The sequence below is a fragment of the Mesoplodon mirus genome (genome assembly GCF_964341445.2).
Source record: "Mesoplodon mirus genome assembly, chromosome: 18".
Lineage (NCBI taxonomy): Eukaryota > Metazoa > Chordata > Mammalia > Artiodactyla > Ziphiidae > Mesoplodon > Mesoplodon mirus.
This window is the reverse complement of record NC_138994.1, coordinates 5,982,651-6,003,001: the sequence shown is the minus strand read 5'-3', so window position 1 is coordinate 6,003,001 and position 20,351 is coordinate 5,982,651. Positions and strand designations below refer to the sequence as shown.

Genomic DNA, 20,351 nt, shown 5'->3' with positions numbered 1-20,351 from the left:
ATTCCTAGTTATCTGAGTCAGTAACAGAGAAGAGGTTAAAAGGGCTCGTTTACCTGAATGTCCACCCTCAACTTTTTGAGGAGTGGATGCTGGGTGTTGTACCCAGGGCTGCTCCAGGGCAGGTGGCCTGCCAGGGAGGAGAGGGTTTGAGGAGCATGGAATGAACAGGGTGTTCCTGCCCCTCCTGGAGCAGCAGTTGGTAGCCTGCTGTTCACATTCCTGGGCAGCCCCTGCCCTGGAGGCCCCAAGTGGGAGGGGAATGGAGAGGGAGGGCTGAGAAAGAATGTGGTCACCTTACATGGCAGTGAGGAGGGGGAAGGCGCCCGCCCTGCCCACCCCGCCTGCCAGGACATCCCGTTGGGCTCTTGGGCTGCCTGCCTCAGCACCTCGAATTTTCCAGCTGCCCTCAGGAACCAACCCTACGCTGAGCCTCCGCCTACACCAAGGCCAAAGGCAATCAGGGCTCAAAATAGCCAGGCTGCTGAGCCTTGGAGAGCACACTCACAGGAGAGGAGTGTGGGCAGACGTCCAGGTCCCTGCTTCCCCCGGCTGTTTGGGTGTGTGGTGCAGAAAGCGGGACGGAGATGGGTCCCCAAGTCCCCTCCCCCACATGGGTAGTGTCTGGAAAGCTGCCTTGGCTCAGGGAGTGGGGCTCAGGGACTGGGTAGGCCCCTGGGAAACCCGAGATAAGATGAGAATTTCACAAACTAACTGCCTGGCCAGGGCCACTGCAACTGCGGTCTTTGATTAGAGGAAAAAGCAGAAATGCTGGCAGAGGGAAGTGGCAGGTGTAAGGATACTAGGTGGGCTCGGGAGGGCTGAGCCTTGAGTGACGCAGGGGCTGCGGGCACGCAGACAAGCAGCCTCCCTGACAGAGTCAAACACACTTTATTCCACACGGGAATGTCTGAACAGAAGGGCCTTGGGCAGGAGTCCTGACCAAGAACTCTGCTTCAGACCCCCGCCGTAAACAGAGCAAAGATCATCACGTAAACCACAGGGACCGGACGGAAGGGGGCTCTGCACAAGGGCTGGGTCGGGTCACACTGGCTACTGCGCGGTGACGCTGGGGCGGGTGGCCCAGCCTGGGAGAGTCCAGTGAGCAGCGCTAAGCAGCTCCCAGACAAGCAGGGGATAGGGGTGGGGTGGGAAGGGGCCGACCAATTGAGGGGGTCCTCTCGCCCACTGAAGGCACGGGGATCAGTTTAGCTGAAGCAGCCCGGGCTGCTGTGCCAACGCATGATTAAAAGGCCCCAAGATCCACGTCCTGGCGTGGGGGTGACAGGGGCGGCGGCCCTTTGGGGGCGCTCCCCACCAGCCCTGACAGGGCAGGGCCACGCAGCTCTCACAGCCGCACGCACTGGCGGCCCTGCCAGCCGCCTCCAATCAGCAAATGGTAAATGACGTTGACTTTCCCTCCCCAGGACCCACTTGCTCGACTTGGGGTCGGTGTGTAAGTGGGGAGGGGCGCCAGTGGGCAGAGCAAGGCAGGTCTGCAGGCAGAGCCACCCCTGATGACTACGGTTCTGCACTCAAGACTCGTGACTGGGGGTGGGGAAAGGTCTGCGGGTCTGCACCAGGAAAGAGCACGGACTGGACCCTCTGCCCCGAGGGCGTGCTTGCGGCCCACGCATGGCCTGAGAAGCAGCCGCCAGAGGAGCCAGCCAGGACCTCTGCTTTGGGTCCGCCCTGCTGTGTATGTTATGCTGAGTGCTAAAAGGGCATTCTGGGAAGGAGGAGGAGAGGGTGTGAGTTTAGGGTGGGGGTCAGGAAGGTGGTGCAGGGTATCCAGGGACCCTTGGGGCTGCCAGGGAGAAGCCACGCACACTGGCACAGTTGGGTCCAGCTGAATTCCTGATTAATGAGGGCACTGAAGACCAGAGGGGGTGGGCAGAGGACAGAAACACCATCTTCCTGGATCCACCCCTGCTAATCCAAGAGTGGGGAGTGTTAAAGAGCACCCCATCCCCAACCAGGAAGGGGAGTGGTGGCAGGAGCAGGGGGCTCAAAGTCTGGGTGCGGACAGCGAAGGCGCTCCCTCCAAGCGCTCTGGGCTCCTGGGCAAACGCACAAACTGCTTCACCACCAGGGGGCAGAGGAAGGGCTGGACAGAGGCTGGGAGGGCGAGGAGGGTGCCCAGTGGGAGTGGGTTTGAGTGACCGCTCGGGCCCGCTTCTCTCCAGAAAATCACTGCACTACAACACACAAAGCTGGAGGTGGCGGGGGACCCAGGAAGGGCTGGGTATCTAAATGACTCACAGGTGGCTGGGGGAAGGGTGGCAGGGATCACAACCAACAGGCAAGCAGAGCACAGCTAATCACCGGGGAGGGAGCGGGGAGGGCAGAGGGCGCACAGCCCCCCCGAGGGGCTCATTCGTCAAACTTCCCTTCTCGGATGTGCTCGAAGGAGAAGGGTAGGAACTTGAAACCCGTCCCGCTGTAGAATTTATTCTGGAATTCCACCCTGGAGAAAGAGAAGGGGAGAGTCATCATTCCACAGAAACCTTTTGGGACTCCACGGTTGGGCCAGAAAGATGACCCAACCCCAAGCTCCCCGAGCCTCCTACCGCCCACAACCCTAATCCCAACACAACCTCCCACTCGTGACGCCCAGGGCCTGCCCTCGGCAAGAGGGCACACCAGTGCGCTGGCTTGGCCTCAGTTCCTGCTCCGTCCTGCTCAGCGGAGTGTGTTTATGCAAAACTCTCTGCAGAGGGCCATGTGCAAAAAACATTCAGTTGGCCCGAGTCTCTAACGAAGAAGAGTCCCCCCAACACCCCCTTCCTGGCAGGGCCCACAGCGGACCTCCAAGGGAAGCCTGTGAGTAGCCACCAGCTCAGCGCAAGGAACCCTGGCAGGCGCCACTGTTTTCTTGTTTATTTCTCTTCTCGGGGGAGGAAGGAGAAGGGAGGGTTGCTAGTGAAGAGGCTTTTGACTTAGGGGAGGAAATTCCCAGGAAAGGGGGAAGTTAGGAGGGGAAGTCTTCTCAAAGCAACGGCCAAAATATTCTCCAACTACAAAAACATCTAAGAAAGAATTCTCCTCTTGGGGACTGAAAGGAAAAACAGCTTTAGCTCCCTTCCCCGGCAGCCCAGCATCCATCCCTGATGGTCTCCCTGGGCCCTTCAGACTCTGAGGGGGCAGGAAGGAGCACACGCCTGTACGCAGAGCCAGGCTGCGAGTTCGCCCTGGATGTCTGCCCAGCCACCACATCACCACCAAATATGGGCAGAAAAATGCATGATTCAGAGGATAAGAAAGCCAAGGAGAGCTGCCCTGAGGAATAGTTTCCACTCAGTGCTGTGTGACCCCGGGGGCCCCAGATCCCTGCGATAGCAAGCTGCGCTTGGCCCGGGGCAGGCTGCGCTGGGCCGGGGGCAGGCTGCAGGCAGCGGTTTGACTGCACAGCAGGGCGCCAAGCCGCTCTCCACCTTCATGCCCCTCACTCAGCCTTCAGCCTTCAGCCAGGGCGGCCTCCCTCCAAGATAAGGGAGAAATCGGTGAAAAGGGAGCGGGAAGAGGACTGTCTGCTGGTGGCCCCGAGATGTCCTCAGAGGCCCCTTCAGCCCTGGGGCGCCGGCTGAGGACACTGACTGCAGAGCTGCCAGCTCCACCCGCTGGGGAGAAGTGGGGAACAGAATTTTCTGTGTGGGCGTAAGAACAGGCAGCCTTCTCCCCGACCGCACATTCTGGGGGCCACACCAAGGCCCCCAAAGCCTCCCGGCCCCTGGAGGATTCCCATCAGTGTCTCGGCCAAGCCTCCCTCAGAGTAAATGGGATCCGGGAGGGGGTATTTCAAACTGCCGTCAGTCACAGGACTCAGCCCTGAGTCCCAACACCTGGAGAAGAGGGCCCAGCTCCCGAGGCCTCCTCTGGGGGAATGCGGTGGGGATGGGGGCAGGTTCCTGCTTCCTGCCCACTGCTGTGACGACTGAATCCTCCACGCTGGGTACGCTGTGTCTGCACACGGCAATGGTATTTCACTTCCTTCGTTCAACAGTGTACAGCCAGACGGTGGGCAACTCACCTTGGGGTCTGTGAGGTATCTGAACTCTGACCTCTGGCTGGCTCATCACACAAACAATTCTAACTCCAGACTGGGTGAATGGAGAAGCTGCAGACGTTCTCAGACGCCTGAGGGATCACCACCCTTCTCTTGGCCTCACCCTGCCTGCCTCATCTACATCAGGGGACACACGCCTGGGACGGGGGCACATAAGTTCTGCTGTGTGAGCAGATGGGCGGTCCCTCTGACACACCACCTGACACCACCTTGCCCACCAGCTGCTGCTCGAGGTTAGGGACTTAGGGTGGCCCCCACCAGGGACATCTTGGGTATCTCAGCGTCAGCCTGACTTCGCCTCCCTTCTCAGCCGTGCTCACCCTAACGTCCCAGCACAAAGCTGGAAAGCAGTTTCCCTGTTGGTCTCCCCGCCCTCTCCTCCCTCCCAGCCAGGGAACTGTGTGCTTCCTGAGAAAGTATAAACATGAAGTTCTCTGTGCCGGGGCACAGCGGGGCCCTGCTGGCTGCCCTGCAAGTTCTTCCTTCTTGAGGGGCTCTGCTCGGGGCGCCTCCATGGACCCTGCCACGCCCCAGGCCACTAAAACGCATCTCAGGATTCAGCAGATGTGAGGAGAGCCTCAGGCAGTCAGATGGGGTTCTCTGTCACCCCTGCCAGCTCCCGCACCTGGAAAAGGCAACCCAGTGGCCCAGAAGGACTAACTGGGAGTCCACAGAGAGGGTACTCCTGCTACGTGACAGAAACCATGTCTTCTCAAGCGAATGAAGGGGAAAGTCTGGGCCTCTTCCCTTGCCTGTGGGGATGTGACCGAGGGGAGACAGTTTTAGAAAGATGGTTCTGTCCCTCTCCGAGCAGTGCCGGGGCCATGGGGTCACACTTCAGGTGTTCTCGTTCTCCTGGGCAGCCACCCTGCGGGGTCCTGCTGTGGCGCCACTGAATTCCTTACAACAAACTGGTCCCCAAATCTGCCCCTTTAGCTCCCAGTCTGTGAGTGTTCATGTGGAATCTGTTAGCTAGGAAGGGATGAGGTTCCTGTGAAGGCAGGCCATGGGGCAACAGTCTTTCTGCTCATGGCGGTCCGGTGTCCACAGTGAAAACCACAAATCATACCCCTGCGCCTTTGCCTTTTCTGAGGAAGAAAAGACGTCTCATTATGGTAGCCAAGAAGACCAAGCACAATACACACAGTTGGTGGGAGGAAAAGAGACAGACGTGACTCAGGAGGAGACGGAATTAGCAGGCGGGTGCGTGAACCCAACTCGCTGCTGTTTCCAGATGTCACCTGCCTCCTCATGACCCTACACGAACCTCAGACCTGTGGTTTATCCTTGCTTTCAAATCACAGTTTTTTTTCTTGTCCCCACCAAAGAGACCCAGAACTTGTGTAACGGGGCAGCCCTTGCATCAGAATCAAGAAACCCCAGCTGAACACCAGGGGTAAAGTGACAGGTATGAAGATGCCCAGGCTGGACGCCAGGAAAAATTGCAGCAATGTCCCTGCAGCCATTTTCAGTGGGCCCAGCCGTTCCCACCCCCAAGAGGATGGCCTCGACTCGGAATTCCTGCAGTCCTGCTGGACTGAGACCCAGGAATCCTCGAGGCATGTCCACACTCGGCCAGGAGGGGGTGCATGAGCACCAATTTCATTCACTCCTTTCTGGTGGTGGGGGAGATGCTCCAAACAGGCCCCCAGTGATGGGATTCTGAAAGCTGCACAAAGGAGTTTTCACTGTCTTTTCTCTTCTACCCAATATTTCCACTACCCAACAACAGCAACCACCCTGCAAGTACAGTATGTCTGACTGGCCTACTCCTTGCAAACTGCATCTGCGAGGCATTCAAGTGGTATCATGTGCATCCCCCTGGGGTCTCCCTTCTCTCTAACGGACTGGAAGCAGATCTTTACAGGGGCCACAGCCCTCTCCGCAGGGCAGCCGCATCTGCAACTGAACACAGGTTTACAGCGTGCCAGGGCACCGTGGCAGTCACTCGGTCTGGGCGTTATTTCCTACTTAATCACAGCAACCTTGTCACAGGGACATTATCCTCTCTTTTCACATGAGAGTAAGTGAGGCTCAGAGAGGTAAGTGCTTTCCTCAGGGTCACCCAGCCAGCACCGGCAGAGCTGGCATTTAAACTCGGGTAACCCGATTCTGAAGCCTGCTCTCTCGCCACTTGTCACTTCCTTGGGCTCGTTCATGAGGACGTGGGAAGACACCTTCACTCGGAGGCCGCAGGTGAGCCTGGGGAAGAAGTAATCCTGAAGGCAGCAAAGCATGACCTCCCAGTCGCCTCAGCTCATTCTGGACGACAGGCCTGAGCCCAGGCGGCCCTCCTTGCTCCGTGGCGTGCCTGGCTCACTGCTCTGACAGGTCTGTTCCAGCTCCTTGGCGGCTCCCACCCACCCAGGGAGGATGCAACAGGCTCCCCACTTGGGCTGGAGTCAAGGTAGCGTGGTAACTGTTCCCTCAAGCCCAGGGCTCAGGAGACGGGGAAGGGAATAGGAAAGGAAGCCAAGAGGGCAAGAAAAAGTGAGTCACCCCAGGGTGGCAGCACAGACGTCCCCTCGCACCGAGCGGTAGGAAGTGTGCTGGGGCGAGCGTGCGCTGATAAGCTGGGAGCCGGAAGCGTGGCCAGCCTCCTGGCTCCCAGTAAACAACAGCTGGGCGGGGAGGGGACGGGAGGCGGGAAGAGAGGGCCAGGCCTGAGAAAGCACCGTGTACTGACGCAGCAGGACAGACTCTTCTAAAGTTTTTGCGGTACGCGGGCCTCTCACTGTTGTGGCCTCTCCCGTTGCGGAGCACAGGCTCCGGACGCGCAGGCTCAGCAGCCATGGCTCACGGGCCCAGCCGCTCCGTGGCATGTGGGATCTTCCCAGACCAGGGCATGAACCCATGTCCCCTGCATCGGCAGGCGGACTCTCAACCACTGCGCCACCAGGGAAGCCCCAAAGGAGCTTTTGAGGGAAGCGTAAGTCCCAGCCACGGCTCACCCTTACATGCCTCACGTTCCCCCTCTGTAATTTAGAACAACCAACGGCGGACTCTTTGAGCAGGCTCAGTCGTAACCAAGCCAGGAGAAAAATCAAAGATAAAGGGAGTGGAGAAGAGGTTTCTCAGGTTCAGATTTTGGTTTTCTTCTGGTTTCGAGAAGTGACGGAAAGAGACCGTCACGGCCCTCTTCTGACCTTGAGGTCATTAACACCACAGATCATCTCGTCTAGGGAGCCCTAAGGTAGGGTCAGTGAGTTTGTGAGCCCCTAAACTGGTAAAACTGTGTGCACACATTGAGGGGGGTGTTTCTCTGAGGAGAGGGTCTAGAGCTTCCAGAGCCACTGGACCCCAAAAGAGAGGGAGAATCATAATGTTAAGGGGGAGATGGAGACTCGAAGATGTAGGGTTTGAGGTAGGGTAGCCAGATAAAGTACGGGATGCCCTGCTTTTAGTCTAAGTATGTCCCATGGACGTTCGGGAAATACAGTAAAAAAAATATTCACTGTTTATCTGAAATCCAAACGTAACTGAGTGCCCTGTAATTTTATTTGCTAAACCTGGCAACCTTACTTTGAGGTCATGGAGTCCCAGTCCGGACGAGACCCCAGATCTCCCACTCCCTGGGACTGAGCTATCTCCATGCAGAGCCATTAAGAGCCAAAAACGACATTAAAGAAAACTAACGAATCCAAAACCTGCCCTTCAGAAGAAGCGGCTTCAGTGTACTGAGCTAGCGTGCTATGGAGCCAAGAATCCCCCTACTCACATAGAGCTGCCAGGGGTCCTACCCAAAGCCACTGGCACGATGACAGAGTAAGGGGGACGAAACGAGGGCACAGTGTGCTCTAGCACTTTCCTGGACGTAGAATCTATTCCAGAGCAACTTTCATTGCTCTCAAGACAGGAGAGAGTTATGCCAGTGTGAAACCCCCCCCCAAACAAACAAAAAAACCCCAGCAGATCTTTTAAGCCATAATCAAGAGCACTGAAGAAGGCTGAAGACAGGGAGAGCAACGGTGACAACACGCACCAGAGGACCCTCCCTGGCGGCTGAGAAAGCGAGCTGTGCTTTTCTGTGGACATTTCCTGAGGCTCACTACCAAGTATGTCCTTGGGTATGAGGATGTGAAAGCAGATACTTCCTAGTGTCTCTGGATTCTGGACAGGAGTAAAACTGCCCTCGGTGCAGCTAAGGACACATCCCCCCCCTCGGCCCCGCGCTGCCCCTCACCAGTGTAACCGCAGCGCGTGGAGGAAGGCTGAGAGGCCCTCCATGATCAGGAGGATGGCCACAGTCAGGGTGGCAAAGGCGGCGAAGATGAAGAACAGCGCCAGACCTCCCGCCAAGCTCTTCACGCTTAGGCCGATGTGGATCACCATGGTCCAAAGCACCTCAGACAGCTCTGCGGGACGGGGAGAGACGTGGCATCCGGTTCAGCCGGGCCAGCGGCGCCGCAGGCCTTGCGTTGTGCCCTGCCACCCCCCAGTCGCAGTCTTCCTGGCCCCCAGCTTTCTGCGACCTTCCCAGCTACCCGGGCAAAAGCATGGATCCTCCCATCTGTACATCATTCCCTCTGGATTCAGGAGTCAGTAATTCCAGAGGCTTTACATAATCTCCACTCTCTCTAAGCCCCCACCCGAGGGAGTGCCCGGAGAAGGGGAGAAACATAGTTTTTGACCTGAGAGAAATACACTCACGTGCATGAGCGAGGCTGAGGGCCCAGAGCCGCAGGTAGGAGGCGGTGTTGGAGATGCAGCCCAGGCAGTACTCAATGGTGTGGATTGCCTGGTGGACCATGGTGTCCCCAAAATCAAACTGTCATGGGAGGAAACCAGAGAGGAGATATAAGGCTGGGAGGGGAGTGTGCAGGGCTCTGAGCGCTGGCACGAACGGCTACATGGGCCTGGAGCCCCCGGTGCTGAACTCCTGGTGGGTATTTCAGCCGTGCCGTCCCCAGAAATCCTGCCTGGCTGAGCCCCCGACTGGGACACTCCATGCCCCTCAATACATCACATTTTAATGAACTACATCTTAATGAGACTCTTCTCAACACATCTGCTTTTTCTCCCCACTAGGCTGTCAGCTCCCGAGTGGCTGCGTGTCGAGGTAAGGGCGGTCTGGGAGCACCCGCTCTGGCTGACCTCCACCTCAGGGTGCCTGGGAGCGGAGTACCCTCCTCTGAATGAGCCAGGAGGGCAGGAAGGGCTCTGCCCCGGGTCGTACGTCAGGGGACAGGCCACCAGGCTGGAAACCGCCTGGAGAAGACTAAACCTCTGCAGCCACTTCTTATTTTCACAACACGTGGGCGGCAAGATAACCTCCTTTTACTTTTGAGACTTCTGAAAAGATCGCACAGGGACGTCTTAGCAAAAGTTTTACAAATTCTTACTTGGACACGTGGATGAAGACTAAACAGAACGTGTATTGTTGTTTCTGTTTTCCTCACGCTCCCTTTCTTCCAGTTTTTGTCTCAACACATCAGAAATTATCTGCAGCGTAAAGCGGAGGGGCTGGAGCGAGCTTCCGGGAGCTCCCTGTTAGGGCTGCTCCAAGCCGGGCTGCTTGAGAAGCCGCAGGCATGCTTCCGGGCCTCACTCTCCTGGGTGGGGCCGCAGCCACTGAAGGCCAGGAGGTGAGCCATTCCCCTCCCAGGGGCCTCCCCGCCCCTCCCCACGTGGTCCAGACCAGACTCCAGGAGCACAGGGCCACTGCCCAGTGGGCCTCCCCAGCTTGCCCTGCCCACAGGTCAGAGTCTATTTTTCACCAGTTTCTTTGCAGACTCACATGACTTCACCCCCAAAAGATACCAGAAAGAACTGTCTTGAGAAATCACATGGGGCCAGGAGAGGAGGGCTGGCTGGTAAGGCGCTAACGGCCCAGGCCTCACAGGCACGGCCAGTGGGGAGAGGGGCCAGCTCCAACTCGCCATGTCTGGGCTTCTGCCTCATTTCCCTTCACCTCTGACTATCTACACCCAGAGTACTTCTGGGCTTTTCTTCTGAAGCAGGCTCTTCCAAGTCTCCTAGTTACTCTGAAAACTAGGGTAATCACAGTCACCGGAACCCCAACGTGCTGTTAAGAGCTCTTTGCCACCAATGCTGGCCGTCGCACCAAAGCCCATGTTCTGAGGAAGGACAGGCCCCCAGCTCCAAGGAGCGCAGGGCTTTAACTAAGAGCCCTGAGAAAGAAGCGAGTGCAGGGCTCCCTCAGAACCAGCCCCTTTCAGCATTTTTATTCCACCTTGAGTTTCTCCCATGAACAGCTTCCCTTCCAGCCACTGCTCTCGCTTTTTCCTCTCCTCCATTCCCAACTTCCTGCTTTGCAACCTTGGGTGAGTTTTCTTATCTACGTAGTGGGGGGAGATATTAAGTGGGGCGAGAATTAAGTGAGAAACCCAGGCAAGCGCTTAGAAGTCCGTCACTGCCCCATGCGAGTCCGCTACGACCGACCCCTCCCCTCCTGCGCCCTCTCGGCCCCGCACACCTCCTTCGCACGCTCCCCTCACCTCCCAGCCAGGAGGTCTAACAGACGTCCGTGACCTGAGCCTCTGCAGTGTCCGCCACTAGTGCCTCGTCCTCCTCCCTCTCGGGAAGGCTCACCTCCCGCCTCTGGATGCCCCTCTCAGCCTCCTCCTTGGTTCCTCCTCACGTGCTGGAGTTCCTGCCTCGGCCCTTAACGTCTCTCCTGTAGCACTGCCACGCGGGCCTTCAGCGGCCTCGCCGGGAGGGGCTCACAAATGGACACCTCTATTTCCGTGCTGCCTGTGTCCAACCAGCTGTGCCACATCTCCTGCTGCTGCAGCACAGGTGCGTCAAACTCGACGCCACCCAAACTGAACTCAGCGATTGCTCTCCTCTGACCCACCGAGACCTACTTCTACTCCTCGTCCCACGTCGAACAAGGGGTCACTACTGGTACCCCAGGCGCCCAAAGCTGGAAGTCGAGCCCGACTTCTCACTCTCTCTCACTGCCGGCATTCATGAAGGCACTGGGGCCTGCAGCTTTTACCTCCTTCATCTCATACTGGTCCCTTCCTTTCCAACTCCCACTGCAAATGCCTTCAAGCCTCCCAGTTCTTTCCCGACTCCTCTCACACTGTGCCCCTCCCCCATCCAACACACCGGCTACCCTCCACTAGGGCATTTCAGCAATGGCATGCACTGTGTCACTTCCAGCTTCACTGCCCTCTGACGCTCCTTCTTACCTAAACGCTCTACCATGGCTGGTGCCCGCCAACCTCTAGCCTCACTTCTCACCAGTCCCTCAACTCCTGACTCCGAGCTCCAGCCAAGCTGAATACTTGTTTATCACCAAAATGTATCTTGATGACGCAGGCCTCTGTATCTTTATGATAGCTATACACACTGATGCATCCGCATTCCCTCCCTCTCTCCCTCCACAGAGACGCCGGCGTGACCAAACTAACCTCAGCACTAATTTCCTTAGGGACTCCTTTCCAGGTCTCCTCTTCCCTACCCCCACCCCAGTGTTTGTCAGGTGCCCTCTTCCTGTGCTCCCACAGCATCCTGGGCACACCTTGATCACAGACTGTGTCCTAAATTTGGGAGTTCCTTGAAGGCAAGGACTTGTTTTTCTTCTCTCAGTTCCTGCAGCTCTAAACAGAGTGCTTGGCACATAGAGGGTGGATGAATGGATGGGTTGGATGAATGCACCTAGCGAGATGACACAGTGGGGAGAGGTCCCACTGACCCTTGCTGAGTGGTTACAGCCTTCAAAACTTTCCCCGACAACTGATGAGCCTGGCTCTGGTTTGCAGCTGGACTGTCCATGCCCCAGGGAGAGGGACTGCTGCTTCCACCGGTGACATATTTAGGTAACTGAGACAGTTATCTAAACCTGGCTGTAGAGAACTAGACTGTGTATGTACCTGATGATGATAAAATGTCCTCACTACTTAGGACGCTGTGGGAAACTGAACCTCTGAGGGAGCTGGGGGGCCAGAGACTGGGAAGGCTGAATTCCAGTCCATCTTGTTTGGATGTCAACTCCCCCGGGACGTGGCTACAAGTGAGGACTATGCTGACAGACACCTTCCAGGCGGCTCAGCCTGTGGCTCTGCACAGATGAGTGGTCCAGAGGAACACAGAAGCTCCTAGATGCCAGCAAAGGAGCCTCTCCGGCCTTCTGGAAGACCGACAACTGTCTGCTTTCACACAGAACAGCAAAGGTTTTTCCCATTCCCATCCCACTGCCCCCTTAGAGAGGACCAGGAAAGCCAGAAAAGGGACAGGTCTGGGTATTTTAGAGAGAAATTTGGGGGGAAGATGCAAACAGTGCAGCAAGGCCTATTAAAAACCCAATTCAGAACTTGTATATTGCTAAATGAACTACTGCTGAGCTAGAAGGCCTTCTACTCTGGCTGTGGCCAGAATATTTAGCCAACTTTCTAAATATGTTGTCCTCTATGTGTGACTGGTATAATATGAACTCCTTTCACACAGATGGATTGTTTTTTCTGGGATGCATTTGAGAGGCAAAGCCTCCTTTTGAAAACTGTCTACCTCCCAACTGGGTCACGTGGAGGTAAAGCTGACCCCAAGCGAACGTCCAGCATTCTCATTCCAAGCATCATCAAGCCGATGAGGGCAGCAGGAAGAGGTTGGCTGCATCTCAGACAGGGAGGAAGGGCGAGCTTTCCCATAAGCACTCAGAGGAGCAGGGAGGAAACAGTTATTCCCGGGGCAGAGCGACCATACATAACAACACAGGAGAGGAAGGCAGGGGCCAATGGGATTTAACTCCCAAAGGGAGTCACTTCAAGAATGCCAGTGCAGACATTACTTGTAGCTCCTTTAAAGCCATTCTCAAGGCATTAGATCAGCAAAGTCAATGAAACAAAGACAGAGGTGACTGACATGAGATGCAGTTAATGGAGATGAGCTTTTTCAGAACACGGGTTCACAAACTGGTTAGAAATGGCCAGTGAGATGCAGAATACATGGGTGTCATGTGTGGCCCCAGGATGCAGCAGGGACAGCAGAGTGATCACAAGGACGGGAAGAGAAGCCCCAGATAAACATGAAGCTAAAGCCAGCTTGTTTCTTACCACTTCATCCTCGGTAGGCTTGAAAACACAAATTTACACTTAGTGGGAAGCCATGCCACACACAAGGTCACAAGTCATGAGCACAAGGCTACTGATTGCTTCTTGGGGGTGGGGGCGTGGGGATTGTGAACGTTAAATGGTCTGACATTGGAGGCAAGCCTCCTCAGCATAAACGGAGAGCAAAGTCAGCAGGACCAAGAGTGTTGATACTTAATTTTTAAAAGGCATCCCAAGCCTTGCAATTTTTTTTTTTTAAGTCATACACATAGCAGACGCGGTCAGTCAGACTGCAAAGTCCAGTCCCCTGGGTCCTCAACTCCTTTTCTATTTGTTTTAAAAAGAATATACTGAATAGATGAGGTTCAAAAGTTCAGCTCAGAGGCTTCGGGGTACGAACGGTCAGGCAAGGAGATTGGATTTTTAAAAATCCAATGGTGGTTTAAGGAAAAGTCTAGCTTGGCTAAACTAGACTAAACTTGGCTAAAAAGTAGGCGAGTCACATTTTTAAAAGGCTCAATAACATGTCTGCAACAAGAGCACATTAGTGGAACAGGACTTCAAAAGTCCCAGTGATTAAAGTTCCAACAGGAACCGTTCTGGGGAGGGGCAAGGGATGAAGGAGCCGCCGTAAGTGGCCTGGGTTTCTGGTAGTAAGAGCTGGGGCGCTGGGGCCGCCTCTGCCTCGGCCCCGAGGAGAGCAGTCGATAACTGAGATCTGCGTGCAGAGTACTGTGGGCCGCTTGGAACTCAGGAAGCCGGACAACAGAACAAAACTGCTGCGGGCTCTGCAGGCAACACCTGGAGTTCAGAGCAGGGACCATTGGAAAAAGCTGTAGTGCCCTAAGAGGTCCAGAAAGCAAGCTGATCCTCGTATTAGTCTTTTCATTTTTTCAAGGAGCGGACAGGAGTGAGGCCACTTAGGGACACAAGACTAGGGCTGACCCGAGGAGGGAGGAGAGGAAGCCCACACCACTGATCTTACCTCCTCTGTGTCCTCTGAATGGGTGGAGAGCTGGTCATGCTGAATAATCTCAGCATCCTCCTCTGTCGGTCCGTTGCCCACCCTGATCCCACCAAAGTTGAGAGTTCCCTACACAGATGAACAGAAAGAGTAGAATTTGCCTGGGCTTTAATGTGACATTCTGTGACGTGGGGAAGGGCGATGGTTAGTACATACAAACCTCAGAAAAGCATATATTCTAACAACAAAAACAAAACCCACTGATCCAACAGCTAAGTAAAACCAAGCCACTGTTCCCATCCCAACTACCACCGCCCAGGCCCAACCCGAACTACGTGTAGCACCTCATCCTGATCAGAGGCAACAGGCAGTTCCTGCTGCACCAAGAGACACCAACCTTGCCTTGGCCAACACCGACTCAGAGTCCTGCTTGCATGAAAAGCTTAATACGAACAAAGTCTCCTAACAAGCGCAGCTCTATCTGTAAAGAGTTCAATGGCCTAAGTTTTTCTGGAACTAAAGATTAGACTTTCTAAGAGGGAGGACAGCCAAATGACATGGTGACTGCAACCCAGTCTGTTAGATGGCAACAGGAGCCCGAGAGCTCCAGCAACCTCTCCCTGAAATGTACCAGGTCTCTGCCCAGGAACAAAGGACCTCCCAGGTCACAGAAGAAAAAAAAGCTTTATGTACATTAGCTTGTAGCTAGAGAATACTGACTTAAAATAAAACAAAACAGAACCAAAAAAAGCCTGATCCTATCCTTCAATGGAGGATTCTGGAGTGTTAACGCAACTCTTCCACAGGCAGGTGGGCGGATGCTGACTGGCTGCTTGCTGCCTCTCACTCCCCAGGCAGTTTTCAGCAGGGTCCCTAGGACCAGGATTTCTAAGTCAACCTGACTTGGAAAAGTTTGGGTTTACTGAGGCAAAAGGACTTTTTGGGTACGAAAACCAGGCAGAACTGGGGTTAAGTCTGACAGATACCACTTAGTGCTAACCTGCCACAGAGTGAAAAGGAGCTGAAGAAACAGCTCCAAGACCCACTTCATGTGGTTTCTGTCAGGGGAGTCAAACAAGGCAAGAGTTCAAAGACCACTCTCCTGCAAAATGGCCTCTGAGAAGCAGCGCAAAGAATGTGCACACAGCTTCGGTCAATTGCCCCAAGGTCCCTACTCGCAGCTTCGCCTCTGGTGGGCATCTATGACCACAGCATACGACCATCAACCCTCAGGGTTTGGGCAGATTCTCTCTCTTCTTCTAGCAGTGGTCAGAGAACCAGTTGCATCAGAATCACCTTGAAAGTTGCATTTCATTAAGCAGAGATTCTCAAATACCACCCCCAGAAATTGTAAATTTAGTAGGTCTGGGGTGGGGCCTAGAAAATCTGTATTTAAAAAAATATTTCCCCAAGTACAAACTGTATGATCATTTCGAGTGTCTATCAAAATGCAAAAGGCATGCACAGCTCTTTGGTCTCGGCCGCCAACATGCCATCCAGAATAAGGAAGACCCGGAAACTTAGGGGCCACGTGAGCCACGGCCACAGCCGCATCGGCAAACACCGGAAGACCCCAGGAGGCCGCGGTAATGCTGGTGGCATGCATCACCACAGGATCAACTTCGACAAATAACACCCAGGATACTTTGGGAAAGTTGGTATGAGGCATTACCACTTAAAGAGGGACCAGAGCTCCTGCCCAACTGTCAACCTTGATAAATTGTGGACCTTGGTCAGTGAGCAGACACGGGTAAATGCCGCCAAGAACAAGACTGGAGCTGCTCCTATCACTGATGTGGTGCAATCAGGCTACTACAAAGTTCTGGGGAAAGGAAAGCTCCCAAAGCAGGCTGTCATCGTGAAGGCCAAATTCTTCAGCAGAAGAGCTGAGGAGAAGATTAAGGGTGTGGGTGGGGCTTGTGTCCTGGTAGCTTGAAGCCACATGGTGGGAGATTCATTAAATGATGACAAGTGAAAAAAAAAAAAAAAAAGAAAAGGCACGCAAAAAAAAAAAAATGCATGCACCCTTTGAGACAGCAAGTCCACTGCTGGGAACATCTGTGCCTGTGAAGTTTTATCAAGATACAAGGACAAGGACGTTCCCTGTGTTATTTGGAATAGCAAAGAACTGGGAACAACCAACAGAGCATCAACAAGAGACTGATTACATGATTTAAGCACATCCAACAGAATGTTCTATGGAATGCTAGGCAACTGTAAGAGTATCACTACGAAACAATCTCTAAGGACACTAAATTTTAAAAAACCTAATCAAGGAGCAGCAGAGTGCTACAATTTAAAACACAATTGCTAATGTGTTTTAAATATATATGTACATACACATATACATATTTCTATCAACAGATGATAGATACATGCTGAGATCTGCAGAAAAAAATTTTAAGGCAAACTTCCCCACCTGTTAACAATACCCTGGAGGAGAAGGTGGGGGAGAAGGGCTGGGGATTGGGAAGGCTTTCACAGTCAGTACTATTTGCATCTCTAACCAAGTGCACCTATTGCTTTGATTTTAGTTTTTAATGTCAGTTGGGGGTTGTCTGGATCATGGCATTACAGGCAATCTTTATGTCTTCCTCCACTTGTCTGTTCTGTCTTAATGCCCTAAGAAACAAATTTAAAGTTCACCAGGTGATTCTGATGTGTAGTCAGATCTGGGAACTGCTGAAGCGCCTGGCACCTCCAGGTCATGCAAATATTACACCTGACAACCCACAAAAGGTGGACTAAAGGTGCAACACAGGTGCACTTTCTGCACCACCCTGGTGACAAGAGAGGACTCCAGAGTATCTTGGGATGGATCCCAGGGTCGAGGAGGCAGGCTTTAGGCTTTAAGGCCTAAAGCAGAAAGCCATTTCTGAAGCTTTCCCCAACCAGCAGATGAAGTGAGGGGCAGACAGGTTAAACCTCCCAGCCAGACACGGATAAGTGTCCCTTCAGAACAGAGGGGATGTGAGTTACAGGAAGGGGGATGAGACACACATCAGCAGAAAGAAGAAAAGAAAGTATTAAACTGTGATACACTGCTTACAGACAACCAAGAGGACAGAGAACAGAACAAAAACAGATCAGTGTTCATGTCCTCAGCCCTTGGGGTCAGGGATCTAGGACCTCCGTGGTAGAATGATCATCCTGATACCTTTGGGCTGCCCTCCAGAAACAGATGTTTAGCTGCTAAAGAACCAGTGCGCTAAGAAGTCCCTCTGAATATGCAGATTTCCAGACCAGGGACTTTTAACTTGGTTAGTTTCATAAAAGAGGATGCCAGACTTAAAAGCATCAAGACTGATGCAGCAGAAGCACATCTTAAATAAACTAAGACTAGCAGAAAGAAGAACGCCAATATGTGGACAGTATGTGCTTTAAGGTTTTTTTTTTTCCTCTCATTAGAAAGAAGAGAGTAAGTCCCCATTTGAAAATAATTTTAAGCAGCAACATTTAAGTATCTTCTGATCCAAAATATCAGCCTTTTAAAACTAGTCCTGGAAGAATAATTATAGCAGTTTTCTGAGTTAAAATGTTCAGGAACACCTCATGAAGGAAACAGTCGTCATCTAAATATTTCATATATCTAAAGGAGTATGACGCTACTAGAACACAATAGTATATGAGTAATCACTACTGGTGAGATTTAAAAAGTATTACAGATTCATCACCTAGAATAGATTGGGCTAATTTGATATTCGTTCATTATAAGATTTTGGTTAAGAGATGTTTTAAGGACAAATATTGAAATGCTTAACATTCAAAGTGCTGTTACCGAATCACGAGCTAGTACTGGAAGAAGGAAAGATCAAAACAGAAGATGACTTTGGTTATTACACCAGATGCACAGTACACACGAGACACATGGCAGGGTGGAGGTCTCAATGAACAGCTGAGGACATGAGGGCTTCTGAGTCTCTCACAAAAAAGCAGACACATACAAGCTTCCACTGGAAAGAGAGTAAGTTACAGCTAAAGTGGACCAAATGTCCAAGCATCACTCTGAAGCAGAACTTTAAAGTGCAGGGAAATCAATTCAAGAATCACAGAGATGTTCTCACTCCATGCTAAAAAAAATCCATCCAGTACATGGTCACAAAATACAGACATGAAAGTGGATGAGTCTAAGAGCTGCCCTCTTGGATTAAGATGATGGGGCTTGGAGAGGGTACAACAACCGCCCTGCTTCCACAGACAGGACTGTACTTACATACTGAATGGAAACGTACTGGACCAATGGTAAAGATGGTATCAGAATCTATTCCTAAGAGGTGGAAATCTTTTCTGTCATCCTCTCAATGAGTACCAAGGACATACTTCCCAAGAGCACACATGTCCCATGCTCTCGATATAGTTAAAAAGAATTCTGCTGCACTGTTTGCCACCTCTTTAAACAAAACGTGATGGTTTGTTGGTTTTAATTCACTCACTGCTGCAGCCGCTGCTGCCTCTAGTCCCTGTTGGCTTGGAGGTGGGCTGACTGGGGCCCCCACAGGTTGCCCCTTCCTGGTAGTGAATGGAAGAAAAGAGGAAGGGAGAAGGAAACCAAGGAGGGAGGGAGTGAAAGGGGAGACGAATGAGGGCACATGGAAGGATGAAGATGGTCAGAAAAGGGAGAAGGCAGGTCTTGTAACTCAGCGCTCTCCAACAGGAGTCACAATCTAACAGCTGCATGAGTCACGCAACAAGATCTTTTGGTCTTTACCAGGCAATATAATAAGTAAGCATTATTGCATAGCCAGAAATGGACATCTGGCATCTTAAGTGTGTGTGTGTATGTGTGTATGTGTGTGTGTAATTCAGGTGCACACATATATACATTAAGTAAACACAAGTATGTTGCTGTTTTTTAAAAAGAAAAAAGTTAATGTGCTTTAAACCAAATCTTTCCCCGTCCCGGATGTTTTGGTTGGGTGAAAGTATCACGGTCTCATTTTAAAAGAAAATATCTCAGCGTCAGCCCTGTGGTTGCCTAGGCAAACCACATGAGTGGGTTCACCTGTCTGCAGCTCTTGCAGCCTTGCTGTGGCTGATGCTGCACCGAGACAGGCCCAGACCTGGATTTTGCTGAGCACAACATGAGCAAAGCGTGATCAGGAAAGGTAAAAACTTATGACTTGTTCTCACTACCTGGGCTACTCAAAGCTGAATCTGGATGTCTGAGCAGCAATTACATGTTTGGTTTTGGTTTTTTTCATTTCAGCAGGTCTAGTGTTCATGCTGGGATACAACACAAATGCATTTTAAGAGAATACAGGTTATGCACAACTCATTATATCCACTGAGGAATTGCCTTGATCTTAAAAAGTCTAGTAAACTTTCAGCAACAGAAATACACCCACCAAATGCTTCCTCCTCAAATACTGATGGCGAAGGACCAGTGGTTTAAACAGCAGCATCCAAGGGACACACAGCAGCGCGACCACTACCAGGAAACACTGAATTCCTTTCTGCAAAGTAAGAAGGACAAGGCACATCACATTAATCAAATGTGCAGTTTCCAACTCCGGCACAAATTCCCTCTAAAATAGTACTTTCCTGTCGATTTATGAATAAATAACACAATCCAGTTCCTCAAAATAATTAGCAGATGTTGTGGCAAAGCCCAGGACTGTCCCATAGGATGAGAGTTATAAATTCTACCCTTTCTGCATTCAGAAGTTACAGCTCACCCTCCCAAAGGAGGAGGATGGGCTGAATTTAGATTTGGATGTGTGGCTGATGGGGATTTTTTTTAAGGCCTTTTTTTTTGTTTTTTTGTTTTTTTGATGTGGACAATTTTTAAAGTCTTTATTGAATTTGTTACAATATTGCTTCTGTTTTATGTTTTGGTTTTTTGGCCGTGAGGCATGTGGGATCTTAGCTCCCCGACCAGGCATCGAACCCACAACCCCCCTGCACTGGAAGGCAAAGTCTTAACCACTGGACCACCAGGGAAGTCCCTAAAGCTTTTTCAGGGTCACAGAAACATCTGGCTTCCTGACCTAGGAAAACCACCTAAGACAGTCTACCTCTGGGTTGACGCACCTGTCCAGAATACAGCATCGAATTACCAGAGTCCCCATAGGAAAAGAGGAACATGTTTATGAAATGGATCAGAAGGCTTGGCGCTTTCTCAGATGTGTGAGCATCATAGGCTGTCCACTTGTAAAAAATAAGGATAACCAAGTAGCCAAACAAAGAGGTCATGAAGATTATTTCTGGAATAAATCCAAAGTAGATATTCAGGGGCTTCTTAAAATAGCTAAAAAGTAAGAGAGAAAAAAATGTTAAAGGTGAACAGACCCAGGGTCACCCCTATACC

The 20,351-nt window shown here is 52.3% G+C and overlaps 1 protein-coding gene and 1 pseudogene across 6 annotated transcripts in view; one reads left to right on the top strand and one right to left on the bottom strand.

The window, feature by feature from the left end:
• Window positions 1–872: 872 nt before the first annotated feature.
• Window positions 873–20,351, bottom strand: part of ATP6V0A1 (ATPase H+ transporting V0 subunit a1) — a 55,332-nt gene continuing 35,853 nt past the window's right edge. For 3 of the 5 annotated variants that reach the window (XM_082603250.1, XM_082603252.1, XM_082603254.1), the window contains exons 16-22: window positions 20,075–20,291; window positions 19,390–19,497; window positions 14,066–14,173; window positions 13,084–13,101; window positions 8,714–8,831; window positions 8,247–8,418; window positions 873–2,464 (exon numbers count right to left, since the gene is read on the bottom strand). In XM_082603250.1, the coding sequence (XP_082459376.1) occupies window positions 2,371–2,464; window positions 8,247–8,418; window positions 8,714–8,831; window positions 13,084–13,101; window positions 14,066–14,173; window positions 19,390–19,497; window positions 20,075–20,291 (835 nt within the window). In that variant the 3' untranslated portion in view covers window positions 873–2,370. The remainder of the gene's footprint in view (window positions 2,465–8,246; window positions 8,419–8,713; window positions 8,832–13,083; window positions 13,102–14,065; window positions 14,174–19,389; window positions 19,498–20,074; window positions 20,292–20,351) is intronic. The other 2 variants (XM_082603251.1, XM_082603253.1) reach the window with 1 other exon arrangement.
• On the top strand, window positions 15,477–16,057 carry LOC309793069 (large ribosomal subunit protein uL15-like; annotated as a pseudogene). Its single transcript has one exon. The product of its transcript is annotated as a large ribosomal subunit protein uL15-like (transcript).